The sequence below is a fragment of the Sorex fumeus genome, unplaced genomic scaffold (genome assembly GCF_029834395.1).
Source record: "Sorex fumeus unplaced genomic scaffold, SorFum_2.1 ptg000037l, whole genome shotgun sequence".
NCBI lineage: Eukaryota > Metazoa > Chordata > Mammalia > Eulipotyphla > Soricidae > Sorex > Sorex fumeus.
In genome coordinates, this window is record NW_026606094.1 from 72589455 (window position 1) to 72608768 (window position 19314).

A 19314-nucleotide genomic window follows, 5' to 3' on the forward strand; every position below is an offset into this window, starting at 1 on the left:
GACTTCAGGGCCGGCTCTCCAGACTCTTCCATGTGACTGCCTTCAGACCTGGCACAGAGCTGGGCACCCCTGTTCTCCTACCCCTCAAAAGCCCTCAGTCCGAAAGAAACACCCACCCAGGGTGCTGTCTGTCTCCAGGAGCCCCTGCCACGGCCTTCTCCGGAGCCGGCAACCTTATTTGCCAGGAACAGGGAGGAAGAGGTGGCAGAGGGGTCCGAGTTCAGATGTCACCTGGGGCAACTATCCACCGCCCTGTCTCAGCCTGGGGCTGGCTGGCAGGGGACGTGAGCTTAAGGAAGAGGGCACTGCCCCGGCTGGCCCTGAAACATCCGTGCCCCCCTATCCCGGAGCTCACCCCATCTCTCCTGCCTCCCATCCTCCTCTGCCATGGATGGCTACCATCACGCATCAGAGTGGGGGGCGGGGAGCAAGTCCGGGTGGGAGAGAGCAGAGCGCTCAGGGAAGGTGCCCCCCACCTCAACCCCGTGGGCAGCTCCGCTTCCTTCTCTCCTGCGTGGGCTCCCGCTTGCAGCACCTCCTCCTTGAGGTCTTGGGCTCCAGCGGAACAGGGACGAGCACCCAACACGCCCCCCCCCATCCCTCGGGGTGCACTCCACAGCCCGCCGGCCGCCGCCCGCGCCCTCACCTGTCGTGTTGTACTGGACGCCGTTGAAATACTCGGGGCACGGCCTCTCCACCAGGGCGCCCGCCGCGCTCCGGGGCCAGCACGTCCCGATTTGGTCCCAGGTGGTGTTGCAGGAGATGGGACCTGGCGCGGGGAGAGCGAGGCGAGGGTCAGAGGGGCCCCCGGGGGCTCGGGCCGGTCCGCGCGCGCCGCCCAAGCGCGCCGCCTACCCGCGGGGTCCAGGGGCGCCCCCCAGCCGTCCAGGAGCGGCCCCGAGGTGGGCGCCGGGCTGCAGTCGGCTTCCAGCAGGCTGCGGAGCAGCGCCGCGTCCATGGCCGGGGCCGAGCCGTGCGCGCCTGTCGCGCCCCAGACCCCGGCGCGGGCCCGCGCGCGCGGCGCCCCGAAGTGCGGAGCGTGTCGGAGCCCCGAGTCCGCAGCCCGCTCGCGGCCAATGGCTGCTCCGGGGGGCGGGGCCCAGCCTGAAGCGCCCCCCTGGACCCACCCGGGCCCTGCCCTGCCCAGTCCGCCCTCTCGGGCCGGGGACAGGGATGTGCGCACGAGGGCGGCGGGCAGGGAGAACTTGGGGCGGCGGGACCCCCGTCGGAGGCTCAAGGCGCAAAGAGTGCAAAGGCCGGACAGCAATCCTGAACCCCCTCCCCGCAATCCCCCTAGTCCGGGGCCTCCCTAACCCAAAGCCCAAAGCTCCTTCCTGGACAGAAGGAGCGAGACTGGGGGCGACCTGCTGCATTGCTGCGGACCTGCAGGGGTTGAGCAGGGAGTCCACGCGTCCAGGATGAAGAGGGCTGGAGTGGTATGGAGGGAGGGAAGTGGGGTGTCATCGAGAAATCTGATGAGACCAAATGGCAGGCGGGGATGGCACCCTGGGTAGCAGAGGATTTCTGAGAGAGGAGGCTGGGGAGAGGAGTGGGCAGTACCGGTGGCGACTTCCGGAAGGATCCCAGGAGGCCAGGGTACTGTGATAGGGACAGATAGTGCTGACAGCTGGTGAGATGGGGAAACTGGGGTTAAAATGTGCTGAGGGAGCCGGCCCCCCACTCCTGCGCACTCCCCCCCTCCCCAACCTGTGTCTGACCACCCTGGGCTCAGGAGAGAAAGGGAGGAAGAGCCTGAGTCTCTTTCTCAGGTCTTGGGAAGGATCCCTGGGACAGCAGGTGTACACTCGTGTAGGGTCTGTGTGGTGAGTGAATGGTATGCACATGGATGGTGTGTGTATGTGGATGGTGTGTATGTGGATGGTGTATATATGTGGATGGTGTATATATGTGGATGGTGTATATATGTGGATGGTGTGTGCGTGGATGGTGTGTATATGTTGGATGGTATGTGCTGGATGGTGTATGTACATATGGATGGTGTGTGTATGGATGGTGTGTATATGTGGATAGTGTGTATATGTGGATAGTGTGTATATGTGGATAGTGTGTATATGTGGATGGTGGGTGCTGGATGGTGTATATATGTGGATGGTGTATATATGTGTATGGTGTGTGCGTGGATGGTATGTATATGTGGACAGTGTGTGCATGGATGGTGTATATGTGGATGGTGTGTTGGATGGTATGTATATGTGGATGGTATATGCTGGATGGTGTATATATGTGGATGGTGTGTGTATGGATGGTGTGTATATGTGGATAGTGTGTATATGTGGATGGTGTGTATATGTGGATATTATGTGTGGATCGTATATATATACGTGGATAGTGTGTGCATGGATGGTATATATGCGGATGGTGTTTGTGTTGGATGGTACATATGTGTGGATGCTGTGTATGTGTGGACAGTGTGTATGTGGCTGGTATGAATACTTGGATAGTATGTACCTGAATGATGGGTTCGTGGATGGTGTATGTGGGGGGGGGGTGGTGTGTGGATGGTGTGTATATGTGGATGGTGTATGCATGGATGGTGTGTATGTGTGGACTGTGTGTTTGTGGATGATGGGTTTGTGAATGAATTCTGTGGATGGTGCGTGTGGTGTATGAGTGTGTTACACAGATGGTGTGGATGCCTGGAGAGCATGTACGTGGAGGATGGGTTTATGGATGGTGTGCGTGTGGGTGGCGCATGTGCAGATGGCATGTGAGCAATCTGCACCCTCGGGACTGCCTGCTCTATGGCCTGCGGCCTCCCTGCCCGGGGAGCACCTGGGGAGGCTGCAGGGTGGGGGCGGGGAGAGGTGGGAGTCTGGGCCCGGGACACGGATGCCACAGCCTGGCTGGCTTCAGGTCCTGTTCCGCCTCTCCTCCCCGGCATGCTTCCTTGACTCCTGCCCCTCTTCCGAGGCTGTTTCTGCGATCTGCTCCTTGAGGCTGCTCCTGCCTTGAGAGCCCAGCTCTGAGTTATGAGGTGCAGAGGCGTAGGAAGACACTGTGTGTATGTGTTTCTATCTTTAGAGGGAGGGTGAGCCAGGACGGACCCAGCTGGGCTGGAAGCCCCAGGGAACTAGAAGCTGTCCCTCAGCCAGCCTTTTCTTGGAAGACAGAGTTCCCCGCCCCCACCCCCACACCCAGCCTGTACTCCGCCAGGACAGGGAGCAGTGGACACAAAAAGGCCGGCGGCCTTTGTATGCTTCATCTCACCAGCCCCCATATTTCTGCTGCTACTGGGCAGAGCTGGAAAGTAAGGAAAGCGGGTGAAGCAGAGGGCTGGTGACCGCAGGGACTAGGGACAGAGAAGCTGCCAAGGATGTCCTCTGCCTCCTGTACGGACAGGGAGGATTCTCAGCGCAGCTGTGGGCATGCACAGAGATAGCAGAGCGGACGTGGAGTCCCAGTCCCAGTTCCGGGGACAATCTGACCAACAGCAGCCTGATTCCTTCTCAGAGGGTCCCACCCGGACTTACAGGGTCAGCCTGGCTGCCCTTCAGTGGGAAGCAGCAGTTTCCTTTCTGCGCCAAGGTCCCACGCCCCTTGGTTCCCACTGGTGACAGCACAAGGAAAGAAAGGAATCAGGTCACTGCAGCTCCTGGACACAGAGGACAGAGCAGCCTCCCCTGAGGGTCTGCCACAAGGAGAAGCAGCCCTCTGCGGAACAGCGCAGGGAGCGGCCAGGAGACTCGCAGTGCTCAGAACTGCTCTGAATGGAGAGGCGCCATGGAGAAGGTCCCTCTGTAGGGACCTGTCAGGGCCAGAGTCTCAGGCCAAGGAAGAGAGACAGAGGCAGGACCAGAATCCCCCGGAGTGGTATCTTGACCTTCAGTACCGAAGTCCCCTGTTTTCCAGGGAGCAGGGTTACTTCCTGGCTCTCGCTACTAACGGCGCAGCCGCCTGCTATTCTAGAAGCAACAGAGAGGACAGCACACGGGCAGGGAGGGAGCAACTTCAGAGGAAACTAGTTTTCCAGCAAATTCTGGGGGTTGCAAGTGGATAAAACAGAAAGACACTGGGAAACGCAGAAACTTTCCTCAATGAGCTCCCACCCACCCGTCAAGGAATCCCACGGTGGCAGCTGGGCTGGAGCAGGCTCTGAGCCAGGGGGAGCAGCAGTGCCCGGGGTTGTGTGTACCCAGAACCATGGGGACAGGCCTCGACTGGCGGCTCCATGGGAACGGAAGGCCTACGGGAACATCCCAATGTTGGCAGGGGCCCGGCTCACCTCGGACACAGCCACAGCCATGCCAGACAGGTGCCAGCAAGCAAAGAGAAACGTCAGGGTCAGCCCGTGCACAGCACAGAGGCTGGCACCAGAACAGGAGCAATGCCATGCCACATCGTCTCGCATTGTCACATGCATATCACACACGCCCCCATCACCGTGCGCCCAGCGTGAGCTGAGAAACAGTGTTGGGGACCACGGCCTCTGGGCCGCATCTCTGGAACTTCCCTTCCTCAGCCTAGGCAGACAGAGACAGAGCGGTGGGCTTGGAGGGCCACTGAGGACATGCAGGCTTGCTGGTGACTCCTGGCAGCACCCCCAGGCCAGGTGCTCTCCCATGAGCTCCCCCTGGGACAGGGGAGATAGCCAGAGTCCTCCCCTCCCCAACCTCCTCATCCCGCATGCCGGCGGCCGCCCGACATTGCGCCCTGTCTCCGCCAGGCAGGTGAAGTGATGTTTCTATTTAAGATCCTGTTCAGTCTCACTAGAGTGGCTCCCCACAGAGCCGCCTTCTTGCTCACTGCCAAGAATCTTCGGAGCATCTGCCCCACCTTCTCTTCTCTAGCTCTTCTTCCCAGCTCTGCTGGGCTGGAGCTGCCCTTGGGGGTGGTTTGCCTTTCCCTGGGGCGCCTAGCTCGCGCAGCAGTTTGGCACGCACAGCGCCCTCTGCCAGGAGTGTCTGGTATGGGACACTGTTCCCCTAAAAGAGCCCTAAAGTGGAGATCGTTCCCCCCACTCAGGCAAAAGCAGCTTGGGGGGGGGGGCTGGAGTGGTAGCACAGTGGGTAGGGCATTTGCCTTGCAAGCGGTTGACCCAGGTTCAATTCCTACATCCCATATGGTTCCCCCAAGAACCACCAGGAGTAATTTCTAAATGTAGAACCAGGAGTAACCCCTGAGCATCACTGGGTGTGACTCCCCCAAAAAAAACTGCTTAGGGTTTAGAATCGAAACAGGTGGCATAAATATTCCCAGGAAAGAACAGATTTCAGAGCAAGCAGAAATGTGTCCAGAAAACAACAAAAAAATTGGTTTAGAGTCTCTAGGTGGAGAGGGCAGTGTGGACACAAACAGAAGAGAATTGTGAAATCCTTGCCCTGTATTATAAGGGCGCCCGCTGACTGGCTACATGAACCCCAGTCTCTGCTCTTCACACATCTATCGGATTCTGATGCCCTTAATAAGTGTCCTTCCTGTCTGTCAACTTAAACAGTGGCTCACGTGCTGGGGAACCAGGGTGGGGAGTGATCTTATAGTGACCATGGGCTCACTCAGGGCTGCCCAGGAAAACCTGAAGCTTGGAAAATCCATGGGTGTTTATCTCATTCTCTGACCGACGCCTCCAGATGCAAGTCAAAGGTGCCAATTTGGCTGGCTTTAGAAGCTCGGGCCACTGGTGCTCCAGCTAGCTGAATCCACTCCTGTGGCTCTGTCAGTGATCATGATGTGTGGCTGGTGTGCCTGGGGCTCCCATCACACTGAGGTGGCTGGCTCTGCTACTGTGTCCTCTGCTCAACTGTGACCCCTCAGGGGCAGGGCTGGCCAAGTAGGTCCTTGGAGTGAACGCCCCACAGAAGGATCTGGGGCTGTGCACATTGAAGGAACAGAGACTTAGTGGCAGCTTGGTTTCATTCTCCTCATTTCTTCTCACTTGAAAGCCCTGGGGTATATATAGGTGGGTGGTTTGAATTAGAGATTTCTTTATTTTTGCTTTTTGGGTCACACCCGGCAATGCACAGGGGTTACTCCTGGCTATGAACTCAGGAATTACTCCTGGCGATGCTCAAGGGACCATACGGGATGCTGGGAATTGAACCCTGGTAGGCCGCGTGCAAGGCAAACGCCCTACCCACTGTGCTATCTCTCCAGCCCCCAAATTAGGGATTTATTTCAAGGGATCCCTTTGTTTGTTTGGGGGGCCACACCCATCGATGCTCAGTAGTTACTCCTGGCTCTGCACTCAGGAAATCACTTTTGGTGGTGCTCAGGGAACCATATGGGGACTGAACCTGGGTCGGCCACCTTCAAGACAAGTGTCCAACCCACTGTACAGTTGCTCCAGCCCCTCAAGGGCTTCTTTAATCCACTCAGACCTTATCTTGCTGCTGTTATATGCTGGGTCACATGTGGTGGCAGTTGGGGGCTACTCCAGCGTTTGACGATTGCTTCTAGTGGTGCTGAAGGGATAACAGGTCCCAGGGATCATGTCAGGATCCCCAGTATGCAAAGCACATGCATTAGCACTTTGGACTATCTCCCTAGCACCTGGACCCTATTTTAGCTATGGCCTGAACCCCTCATGTGCCTCCCAGATACACCCCGTTAGATGCCTCAGTGATGAATAAAGCAGAAGTAATGCATTTAAAGCCTCTCACCATGATGTGCATTTGCCTTTATTGGGACCTCAGGGGCACACAATTTAATCAGCCACAGACTTTGATTCATGACCCCTTGTCATCGTTAGCCCATGCATGGCCTAGCTTTATTTTTGCCTTTATGGGTTTCTGTGTAGAGTAGTAAATATAATAAATTTAGCACCCATTCTGAAACGAGATCATTGCCCACCCCCACCTCCCAGGCAGTATTTTCTTCTATTTATTCCTTCCCCAGGGGAACATTCTCTCGGACAGTTTCTCTTGGACAGTGTTTGTCCTTGTCCCGCTCTGTGTTTCCTTTCATGCTAGCACGTCCATCTCTCTAAATAGGAGTGTCTGTATTGGAACTCTGTTAGTCACTGGCACTATCTGAGTCAGTAAATGCTCAAGACACGTTGCACACAACCCCCCTTGGAGACCCAAGTCCTGAAGCCCAAGTGTGTTCCCAAAAGCCACCTCAGATCACAAATAAGGCTATTGACAGGTAACAGTGTAACTGTGGGGAGATCTACAACAGTTTAACAACAGGGGAGAATGTCCACTCTGAGTTTGAGTCAAAAGAGCTTCCAAGGTATCCAAGATCACCCTAGGTTTGTAAAAGTGAAAAAAACAAAAGGGTCTAAGGATTAATCAATTTCTGAATGGCGCTATAAGAATAATAAAATATCAGGGTTGGTTTATTAGCTTTGATTCTTAAAAATATTTTCCCTTGGAGGGGCTGGAAAGCTAATACAGCAGCAGGTAGGGCACTTGCCTTGCATGCAGCTGACCCAGGTTTGATCCCCAGCACCACTTATGAAATTCTGAGCCCCTTCAGGAGTGATCCCTGAGCATAGACCAGGGAGAAAGCCCTGAGAACAGCTGACTGTGGTCCCAAAACCCCCATTTTTTCTCCAGGTAATATATTAGTGTATATATACAGGGATTATTTTTTTCATGTCACTTTCCTCTCTCTCATTACTTGCGTATAGGAAGGCCATGGATTTTGGGGCATTGATTTTATAGCCTGAGACTTTACTGTATAAGTCTTTTGTTTTTAGGAGTTTCTTGGTAGATGATTTAGGATTCTCAAGATATAGTATCATATCATATGTGAATAGTGAGAGCTTGATTTCTTCCTTTCCTATCTGGATGCCTTTAATGTCTTTTTCTTGCCTAATCGCTATTGCAAGTACTTCCAGTACTATATCAAACAGAAGTGGTCATAGTGGGCATCCTTGTCTTGTCCCTGATCTTTGAGGAAAGGCCCTTAGTTTTTCCCCATTGAGGATAATGCTTGTCATGGGTTTGTTGTAGCTGCCTTGACTACCTTGAGGAAAGTTCCTTCAAAACCCATTTTGGTGAGAATTTTCATCATAAACGGGTGCTGGATCTTGTCAAAAGCTTTCTCTGCATCTATTGATATGATCATATGGTTTTTATCTTCACTTTTGTTGATATGATAGATTATGTTGATTGATTTTCGAATGTTAAACCATCCTTGCATCCCCGGGATGAATCCCACTTAGTCATGGTATATGATCTTTTTGATGAGTTGTTGGATTCTATTTGCTAATATTTCTGGAAGTTTTATAGTCTCTAGGTCTTGGCCATTGATGGGATTACATGGTGCTGGGGGCAGTTGGTGGGTGTAACGCCTACATACTGTAAGATAGGGGATCTGGATGGAGGAGGTCCAGTCCCAATCCGAGCAGGCTTGGAGATCTAAGCCCCAGGTCTCGCACACCTGGGTTTCTCTGCCTGTTCCTTCATGCATGAGGCTCGTCCGAATGTGTGGGCAGTGGTCTTAAGTATGACTGTGGCTGAACCGGAGGTTTTCAGCTGCCGAGGCTCTGCTTGGGGGCAGGGAGGGAAATTCAACCTGCCCTCCTCCAAGGGGCCCCTGTGAGGACAGCCTAGTGTGGAGGCAGGAGACTCTGCGCTGTTCTCTTCCGGGAGGAGGGTTTTATAGTCTCTGAGTCTTGGCCATTGATGGGATTACACAGCTCCAGGGGCAGTTGGTGGGTATCTTATTATCTAGTTAATAACATCTCATTATCTAGTTCTCACTCTGGAGAACCTGGCAGGCTACCAAAAGTATTCTGCCCGCATGGCAGAGTCTGGCAAACTCCCCGTGGCATATTCAATGTGCCAAAAACTGGTAACAATGATGGGTCTCATTCTCCTGACCATGAAAGAACCTCGAATATGGCACTTTCTAAAATCTCAGGGCTAGGACGAAGGAGACATTACTGATGCCTGCTCGAGGAAATCGAAGAACAACAGGATGACAGTAATACAGTGATATATACAGGCATATATAGTTTATTTAAAATACCGATCCCTATTATAACCAGATCAATGGCATTGGGAGATGGGGAGACCCTTTATGTCAGCCTCAGAGGGGTCCTCCCTCCAGGTACCTCCCACTGAGTGGGAGGGAGGGTGGAGTCTTTCCTTGTGTGTTGGGGTGATGGGTCTGCTCATAAGCCAGTATCACCTCCCAACAGAGAGCTCACTGGGGGACACATGGGCCTTCCTGAAACGTGGGGGTGGGGGGGCTTATCTCCTGTCTGATGGGCATGGTCTATCTCCATAGTTTCTGTTCCACAGGTGTGATGCGACTCTGGACAGGGTATTGCCATCTCTCAAAATGGGGAGGCTGAGGTCTCTCAGAAGAGGAAATGAGTTCTGAAAACCCTTATGTTGGAGCATCAACCCCAGAACCAAATCGTGGGACCCTTATTTGGAAATAGGTAGCACTGTAGCACTGTCCTATAGCACTGTCCTCCCGTTGTTCATCGATTTGCTCGAGCAGGCCCAGTAACGTCTCCATCATGAGACTTTGTTACTGTGTTTGGCATATCGAATATGTCACGGGTAGTTTGCCAGGCTTTGCCATGCGGGTGAGATACTCTGGGTAGGTTGCTGGGCTCTCTGAGAGGGGCGGACTAATCGAACTCTGGGTCAGCCGTGTGGGCCACGTGCAAGGCAAATGCCCTATGCACTGTGCTACTGCTCCAGCCCAGGAAATAGGTAACTGGGTTAAAATTAAGCCATAGGATGGACCATAATACAGTGTGAGGAGCATCTCTATAAGAAAAGGGGATGACGCCCCCCACCAGTGAGAAGGGCCGATCCTGAAAACAGGAAGCAACGGAGTGGGGGGGACGTGGGGGGTGTGGGACATAGCAGCCTCTTCGCTGTGGCTGGGAATGTCTTCTGGTTCCGCTGCTACGGAAAATAGTATCACGATTTCTCAAAAAAGTAAAAATAGAACTCCCATAGGACCCATTAATTCTTCTTCTACTTGGCATCCATCTGGAGAACACACAGTCATTGAAAAGACCCACATATACCTATGTGCACGGCAGCCCTAGTTCCATCAGCCGAGGTTTGGAAACAACCCAAACGCCCCGTGACAGATGAGTGGGTATAGAGAAATGACTCGGTTGGAAGAGCCGCCGAATGCTTGCCTTTCGTGTGAACGTTGCAGGAGCTGGAGGAGGTGGTGCTCAGGGAAATAAATCAGAGGGAGAAGGACAAAGATCGCACTCATCTCTGGCGTGGAGAGAAGGCGATGAGGGAAGGAACGGTGGAGAATGAAAACAAACCCTGGGCTCAGCCGACAGACAGAGGTTACTGGGGCAGAGCCAGGAGCAGAGGGCAGGGAGGGAGAGGGGGCACGCAAGAGCCCCACTGTAAAACATTTAGAACAGAAAGAGAAAAAATGACAGGGATGGGGTCCTCACACCGAGTGAAGACCCCTCTGAAACCCAGGGAAAAGAAGGTGCCCTGGGACCTGAGGTGAGAGCCTGCGGCCACCGTCCTAGCCCCTCCAGCCTCCAGAACCACGGGCCAAGGACACTAACACAGCAGGGCAGGGCCCGTCCAGGACACACCAGGAGGCGAGGTGGATCTGGACTTGGCTGACCCTGCTGTTAGGAGGGCGGCCCAGCAAGGTCTCCTCTCCCAGTCTGCCTTCGAAGCTGGGTCCTGGGGCTGGCCACTGCCCTTGATCCCAGGAGCCGTGACATCGGCCCCCTGCTGTCCTGTCTCCATCTTCTTCAGTCCCTGGATGCGGACCCCAGGGGATCGGGAGGCTGGGCGGAGCAGAAGGCCAGGCTATCATCTTGGATGCGATGGCTCAGACTCTGGCTGAGCGCTCAGCACAGGGACCCTGGCTACTATTTCTGGGGTCCTTCCCAGGAGGTGACACCTGTAGCCACGGCAACCAAGCCCATCTTGTCTTTTTCACACCTCCGGAGCCTCTGCAGGCTCCTGGAAGCCAGCCAGCCTCCTTCCCTGCTTTTGCTTAGAAACAGGGGCCACTCCCGGCAGTGCTCACGAGAGCAGGGGATGGAGCGCAGGGCCCCACTCAAGCTTGGCTCATGCTCCAGCCCCCCCAGGTCACCTGCTGGCCGCCCCTTGGGCTTCCCTGGAGAGTTGGGAGCCGAAGGTTCCTCGCCCAGCCCTTCGGCAGCAGCATCGTCCTCATGGAGCTGAGCTCCAGGCACCGAACCGACCCAGGGAGCCTCGGGAACCAGGAGCCAAGCCAGCCCGTGCCCGGGCCCGGCTCCTCTCCGGCCGTCGTGGGTGGGGGCAGCATACCTGGGAGGTCTGCGAGGGTGGTGGCAGCCGAACAGAACTGCTCCAGCACAGCCCACACCAGCTGCTCTCGGGACACCTGGCTCGGCCCAGCTGCCTAAGGGACAAGGGAGAGGGGCCAGAAGTCAGCACAGGTGAGCCGCTGCCAGCACCGCCCTCGCATGTCCTGTTGGACCCACTCCCTGATCCCTACGGTCAGCGTCCTCAGGACCCACAGCAGAATCAGCTTGGCCAGGCCTAGAACACGAAGAGGCCTGCGGAGCCTTGGGCCGCTGTGGTCCTGAGGCAGGAATCTGCCCCGTCCACTTCCGATCCCCTGCCCTGCAGTGTCCTCCTTGGGATGTGGGCAGCCCTGGATCCTGCAGTAAAGTCAGGGCTGGAGGAACCGCCCGCAACTATTCATGTGCTGGGTAACGGTGCCCTATTTGGAAAGAGCAGAAGGAGCGAGCACCGGTGGGAGCCTCTCACCCAGCACACAGCACAGGGGAGCCAGCTCCATGCAGGAGAAACACCTAACCTGGATGGGGAAGAAATGGCACTTTGGGGCACTAGAAGGATGAGGAGGTGTGAGAGGGGAGGAACCCATACTGCCTGGGCAGTGCTCATCAGGGAGCTGATGCGACTGTGGCAACACAGGCAAACCCATCCGAATGGCAAAGCTACCCAGGGTCCCGTCATCTGAACACGCCATAAGAATGGGCAAGGAGAGAAAAGATGACCATGGTGAAGGTGATGGGAGACCAACCTGGCTTGGCAGGTGCGTTCTGTGCATCAGCACTGGGGCAGTGCTGCGGAGGAGGAGGACACGCCAGTGTGGGCTCTGAAGAGCGCATAGGAGCCTGCCAGGGAGGGCCGAGTCTGGGGGATGTGAGCTCCACCAGGGTCGTGTACTTTAGCATCCCAGCCCCTGTGCCACCGGCTTTCCTGTGTGGCTCCTCCTCCCCTGGGACCCATGTGTGTGCGAGCGTGCGGGGCTCCAAGTGTCCACAGCCCCCCCCCTCCCGCCCCACCAGGGCGGAAGCTCCGGACTGTCCTCGCATTCGATAAGGAAGCCAGCGAATGTGCGGTCTTGGCCGCATGTGCATGTCAAGAGGCCAATGAGCGTGCTGTCTGGGCGCCTGGCGGCCAATGAGCATGTCATTTGGGCTGGTGGGCCAGCAGAGACCATTTGCAATTACAGTCTGAGCCCTGGGCTGTGCCCGCAGGCAACCAACTACCACCCCAAGTTCGAGGCGCCAGGAAGTGGTTTTTCTGCAACCACTGGGCCAGGCTCCCTGGCTGCCCAGAGCCTTGTTCTACAGCACAGCAACAGCTCTCTGTGGCCAGGGTCAGCGCATGCTCTCCTCACAGGAGTACTCAGGGCTGGGGGTCCAAGCCCTACGCCAGCCCTTCTCTGGAAAAGCTGTGTAGATGCCCCTCAGTAGGAGCAGGGGGCTCTGTGGGAAATGGGGCATCACACAGACGAGATCAGCGGCTGCAAGGACCTGGTCCAGGGGCAGCCGCGGGGTTGGGGAGCGTGTGAGGGAGGAGGGAGACAGTGGGGCGGGGAGGGTGTCCTGCAAGATCCAGAGAGGCCCAGCTACCCAGGACGGACCCCCGCGGCCAGGGCAGGACAGGGCATGCCAGAGCCAGGGGCTGCTCAGAGCCGAAGGAGAAGGTGGGGTCCCCGGAGCTAGGAGAGCCCGGGGGAGCTGGCTGCAGGCTGGGACCGGAGCTTGGGCCTGTCATGTGTGCGGTGCCGGCATCATCGTCATTGTCCTCAGAGGGACGTTCCTGGCCACCACCAGCACTGGTCAGCTCAGCTGGGCCCCACTGCCACAGCTGGCCCCCCGCATCCATCTTCAGCTCGCAGCTGGGGCCTGACCCCCAGCCGGCGGCACTAGACCGAGTGTGGACAGTGAGACCAGCCCCCTGCTCCCGGGTGTGCTGCCCCTCCCCAGTTTCAGGGACAGAGCTGTTCTGCCTCAGGCACAGCTCACTGACCTTCCACCCACACCCGGCAGGGCCTTGGGTGCCTCTTCAGGTCCCTGCTGGCCTGGGTGAGAAACCCCTCCTGAGCCCCTCCCCAGCCGCAGTGCCCCTTAGAAGTGCTCAGGGGAGTGTCGTGGCCGGGCAAGGGTGGTCAGGTACCCAGGCTTTCTCTGCTCTTGCTCCCCTGTGGATCTGATACATTCAGAACCTGTACCCAGGGGCTGAGCAGCTCTCAAAGGAGTCACTTCCCAGGAGCCTCTGTGGGGGGTGGGGGGGCACCGTGAGCCAGCCGCTAAGTGCTGGCCTGGCCACAGAGGCTGCATCTAAATTTAGCCTCTGGTCTAAGCTGGGAGATTTACCTAGCACTGGCCGGGCTGCCAGCGCCTGGGCACAGGATGAGCCGCTCCTGACTCTTCCCTCTCCGCCCAAGGTCAGGCAAGACCGTCCTCCTCTAGCACGGGGGATGGGGGGTGCTCCCCACTGTTTTTGCTCCTTCTGTTCTGGTCAGAAAGGACGCCAGGAGAGGGAGAGTAGAGAGGGAGGGAGGAGGGACAGCACAGGAGCAAGGAGAAGGAAAACGGAGGGGAGAAGGTAGGGTAGGAGAAGTGGACACGAGGGAGGAGGCATCCCCCTGGATCCTGAAGGGATGCAGTATGCAGGGCTGCCCCAAGTATGCCAAGGCACAGGGGGAGGGGGTGGGGTGCCCTCCCAAGAAGTCGGTCTTTGTTTCAGGGATCATCCTGGAAGGCTTCCTGAAAGAGGCTTCTAAGTTTCCAGGTGTTGGCTCTCTGCTGAGATCCTCCTCAAAAGCAGCTGCTTCGTCAACTCTCTCTTCCCAAGACATCCCACTCTTCCCTCCCATGCTGAGTCAGTCACTCTCACAGCTCCCGGGGAACCGTCTAGCTTTCTCCTTTTTATATAGTCCCTCACCTTGGAAAGTCTGTGGGTCCCTCCTGGTCTGCCAAGCCCCCGGCTCTCCTTGCTCTTGCTCCCCTGTGTCTGAGGGTAGTGGAAGGGTGGAGGTCCACCTTAGCTTAATAACGGTGAGGGGGTCCCTATAAAGCGCATTTAACAGGCCCGGAATGGTCCTAACATTCAGCTCTCCCACATCTAGCCCCCCCTAAGAAGCAGCCCTTCTGATGGGCTTTGAAGCCTGTCGCAAATATGACCTGGCCTTAAGGCCGAGTCACTGGGGAATGAGGTTTTTACTAGCAACTAGGAGCCTGGCACCAGACTGACTGCTTTGAACCTTGGCCATGCCACTTACCAGCCGAGTGACTTTGGGCATGTAACCGTGCCCTGTTACTTAGCTGCCCGATGACGGCCTATTCCTTGGGGTGCCTGAGAATCCAGAGGAGTCTACACTCAGACAAGGCTAAGGGGTGGTGATCCCCACACAACAATTAAACGAAACAAATGCATGGACCATCTGCCCTTCTGTCTGCTGGATTGGCAATCACATCTTTTAACTATAGATTTTTGAATCAAGTGACTTTGGACTAAGTGACTAAAGAGTTCCTCCAAATAGCTAAAATTAGGTAAAATAGAAAATTACAGTTAAGAGGCTACAGAACGGTCCCATAAATCATAAAGTGCCATGAATTTGAGACTTACTTAGAGTACCAAATTAGACAACAACCTCGGACAAATTGGTTTTTATAGAAACTATTTAAATTTCACCAAAATGGCAGAACCACAGGGACCAACTTAGCTGATTAGGTTAGAAAACACTTAATGGGACTTGGGGTGGGGGGCACAAGTCATTAACTGAATTAGCTTCTGGCAAAAGGCCTTCCTGTGCCCCCCCATGCCGACCGGGGTGTGTGGGGGTGCAGGGCTGGGGTTGGGTTCTGGATGGATTACAGAGGTTTTGAGGCCTCTCTTTTGGCTGAGACATCTCAGGACAGCCCAGCCCAGCCCTGTTATGTCAGAAGCCAGGCTTATGTCAAGAGTCTCCAGTGCAATGTCCTACCCTGGGGTCCGAGTTGGGTGGGACACTGTGCTCTCTGCCCAAAGGCCAGGCAGCCTGGCCAGGAGGGGGTGGGGTCTTCACATGAAGTCTCTAAAGGGTTCAAATCAGGGTTTGGCTTAAGCAGAAAATCACTCAGCCACCCTGGACTTCCACATGGAACTTTTTTTTTTTGAAGGGGGGATGAACACCTGGCAATGCTCAGGGGTTGCTCCTGGTTCTGCACTCAGGAATCACTCCTGGCGGGTGTGGGGGACCACATGGGATGATGGTGATTGAACCCCAGTTGGCGGCATGTAGGGCAATACTTCCCCACTGTCCTATAGCCCCGGCCTCCCAACTTCTGTTTTTGAGGGACCCCTATTTCTGTTCTGTTTGTGAGGGACCCCCATTTCTGTTTTAGAAAGCACTTAGGGGTGCCAACAACAGGCTGCCCGATGCGGCTTCCCCCAGAGGGGCTTCTTCCAGGGGCTCCCAGGCACCCCCTGGAGCACCAGAGCTAGGCTGGGCTGCTCCAGCGCCCTGTGGTGTGGGCTGGGCCAGGGTATTCTTGGGGACAGCAGCTGGAACTGGCCCAACTGCAGAGCCATCAGGCCCGGCTGGCGGTGGAGCCCCCAGCCTTGGAAGGAACGCCCCCTGCAACCCTCTCCCCCTGGGCTCTCCTGAGCCCCTTCCTCCTGCCAGGGTGCCCCTCTCAGGCCCTCACCTTGGCCATCCTGCTGCTCGGCCGCAGGGCAGGCACAGTCTGTACGCACAGACTCAGCCCTGCTTCTTATCTTCCTCCTACTGAGGGTTCCTTCCAGGCCCAGCTCTGGCAGACATGTGTCACAGCATCCTGCGGGGAACATGAAGGCCCCAACCAAGGCCAATTTCCTCCTCTAGGTGATGTGGGGTGGGGATTGGTCTCTGGTCTCAGCCTGCTGCCCTGGAGCCTCTGAGTCCCCCATTCCAACACTCCCAGAGCTCAGGGCCCTGCCTGAGAGCCCCTTCACCCTGCCTGGTTCTGGGGCAGCAATGGGGACCCTGCAAGTGCTGTGGGTGAGGGCCATGCATTCAGGGGTTGCAGGCCGGTGCTCTGGGAGGACAAGAACATATGCGCACATGTGAGTATGTGAGCATGTGCATGCGTGTGTGTAAGTGTGAGCAGATGTGTGAGAATGTGTGTTCATATATATGTACATGCATGCATGAGCTGTGTACACAAGTGCATGTGAGTATGAAAATGCATGCATGTGTGTATGTATGTATGACAACATGTGTGTGCATGCGCATGCATATGTATGTCAATGAGCATGTTCATGTGTGTGATAGTGTGTAAGCATGTCCGTGCATGTGTGAGAGCACGTGTATGCAAGGGTGAGAGCATGCTGCACATATGTGAGCATGTGTGTGAGTTGTGTATATATGTGGGTGTGAGAGTACAGCAATCTGTATGTGCATGCATTTAAACACATGTATGCATGCATGTGATTAATATGTGTGTTGTGTGCATACGTGTGCATGAGTGTGTAGGTAAAGGTAAAGGTAAAGGCCCTCCCGTTGTTCGTCGATTTGCTCGAGCAGGCCCAGTAACGTCTCCATTGGAGACTTTGTTGTTACTGTGTCTGGCATATCGAATATGTCACAGGGAGCTTGCCAGGCTCTGCCGTGCGGGCGAGATACTCTCGGTAGCTTGCCGGGCTCTCCGAGAGGGGCGGAGGAATCGAACTCGGGTCGGCCATGTTGCCTGCGTGCAAGGCAAACGCCCTACCGCTGTGCTATCGCTCGGAGTATGTATGTGCACGTATATGTAAATCTGGGCATACACATATGGCACGCAGTGGCATGTGTCAGTGTGTGCATGTGTAAGTGTTTTGTCATGTGTGTGCAAGAGCCTAAGTGTGCACATGTGGGATTGTAGCCCAGGACTTCCAGGAGGGGGTAGTGACAAGCACCTCCCACAGCCTCAACCCTGCAATGTCCCTAAAGGACTGACTGATCTGAGCGGCCCAGGCTCACCCCACCCAAGGGCCCCCCAGAAGGTGGCCCCTCAACACAGTCCTTTGTGCCCTCATCTGACCGGAGAGGAAGGAACTGTGGCGGGAAGCCATGTAGTCCAGCCTGAGGTTCTAGCGGCACTGGGCTGAACACAGACAGTGGCCGGGAGCATGGGACTCGGGGGAGGGGGGGGGAATTGAGACTCGGCTAAGGCCCCTGAAGCAGGTATGGGTGGGAGGCAGGGCAGTGCCCCGTGTGATCAGCTGTGCCCCTAACTATGAGGCCCCGGGAGCCTTGGATGACACACATGGTGCCCACCCTCTCTGAGCACTCTCCCCCGAGCTCCACTTCCTCCCAGCCCCGCTCTATTTTCACTTCTGCCCAGCTCCTTCCCTTGGTCACCAGCCCCACAGGCAGATTCCGACTCTAGCAGAGGATCGGGGTGGATGTGTGTTTGCACTAGGCCCTCAAGAACCCCTCTGCCCATTGCTTCTTTGCTGCCAGGGTTGCCTAGTTCGGGCATTAGGAGGAGGGTGAGTTGGGGGCTGGAGCGATAGCACAGAGGGTAGGGCGCTTGCCTTACACATGACTGACCTGGGTTCGATCCCCAGCATCCCACATGACCCCCCTGAGCCCGCCAGGAGTGATCACTGAGTGCAAAGTCAGGAGTAAACCAGGTTTACAAAAAAAAAAAATTAATAAAAGCAAAAAAAGATGAGAGTGAACCAAAGAGGGGCTGCAAGAGGTGTGGCCGACCGTGTATGGGGGTGCACAGAGGTGGGAGGGGACTAGAGATTCCTTGGGGAAGGCAGTGAGGAGGGGAGCTCTGTTCACAGGCCCTTCCTGTCCACCCTTCCTCTCTCTGTTTCAGGGACACCTGCCCCGTGATCTCCCCAGATAGGAGGGGGCTAGAACCTCAGTGCAATTGGGGTGGGGGGTTCTGTGTGTTCTCATCAGGAAGGGAGATTCTCACCTCAGGCTCAGTGATCTCTAACCCACAAAGGTGGGCCATAGGCTTAGTTTGGAAACCACCGTCTTACTCTGTCTTACTCTATCCCATAGTCACATTTGCGGATCCCCAACCCCAGGGGGGGCCACTGAGCTCTGAAATGGCCCCTTCCCCCTCTCCCCCCTCTACATACACACACAAACCCACTCTCAGCAGCTGAACCAGGCCGAGGACAGCACCAGCCTGTCATCCTGTTCACCCAGTTCCAGGCGATGCAGCTCCCGCGCCCCACCGGACCCAGCACCCAGCACCCACCCAGCACCCACTCAGCACTTACCGTGAGCAGCGCTGGGAGGAGTTGGAGCAGGCAGAGGAGCGGCTGAGGGGCGTGGAAGGGGCGCGGGGTCCCCATGCCCAGGCTGGCCGGGGCACAGCGCACCTCCCCGCGCCCTGGGCGCACGCCGCCAGGCCCCTGGTCCCTTGACTCCTCTGAGGCGGTCAAGGTAGGGCCCGGCGGGGCTTCCCGGGCTCCCCTCCCCCAGGGCGCCGCACCGCCCCGCCGCCCGCCCCCTTGGCTATTTATAGCCTTGCGCGGCTCAGCCTGGCCCTGCCTGGCCTCCAGCCCGCTGGGAAAGGGTTAAAGGCTCGGCCACACTGCCCTTCCCTGATAGGGGTTCCCTCTACCCAGGCAAGGTCTCATGCACCCCCACCCCCACTGTGGTCTGGGAGCTTAGACTTTTGGTTGGAAGACCATCATTTTCAAATAAATATGAGTACATTATTTATCTGAATGTAAATTACAGGAGGCTGGTAGGTGGGAAGGTGAGGGCAGGCTGGTGTTTGGGAAATTCATGTCTGTGGGATGGACACATGGTACAGGGAGTAAGGCGCTCACCGTGATTGGGTTCTATCCCTGCCACTACGTCCGGCCCCTAATGCTCGCCAGGAGTGATCCCTGAGTGCAGAGCCAAGAGTAAACCCTGAGCATCACTGGGTGTCCTGCCTCCCAGAGGAGGAACTGGAGAGATAGCCTAGCCAAAGGGTGCTTGCCTTGCTCTCTTGCACACGGAACATGGCAGACCTGGCTGGGATCCCTGGCACCGGCAGGAGTGATCCCTAAGTGCAGAGCCAGGAGTAACCCTTGGGCATCACTGAGTGTGGGTCATAAAAGGTCATAAAAGGAAACTCATGCTTCTTCCTGAAGGGGCACCCGATTACCCAGTAGTTCAGAGATGCACATGCAG

The 19314-nt window shown here is 56.2% G+C and overlaps 1 protein-coding gene across 4 annotated transcripts in view; it reads right to left on the bottom strand.

Annotated features, from left to right (window-relative positions):
- The window catches only part of CRHR2 (corticotropin releasing hormone receptor 2), a 39239-nt gene extending 20721 nt beyond the window's left edge, over positions 1 to 18518 (bottom strand). For 2 of the 4 annotated variants that reach the window (XM_056118329.1, XM_056118328.1), the window contains exons 1-3: positions 18408 to 18518; positions 11208 to 11301; positions 647 to 769 (exon numbers count right to left, since the gene is read on the bottom strand). In XM_056118329.1, the coding sequence (XP_055974304.1) occupies positions 647 to 769; positions 11208 to 11301; positions 18408 to 18482 (292 nt within the window). In that variant the 5' untranslated portion in view covers positions 18483 to 18518. Of the gene's footprint in view, positions 1 to 646; positions 770 to 855; positions 1007 to 11207; positions 11302 to 18407 lie in introns of those variants that run through there. The other 2 variants (XM_056118331.1, XM_056118330.1) reach the window with 1 other exon arrangement.
- Positions 18519 to 19314: the final 796 nt, after the last annotated feature.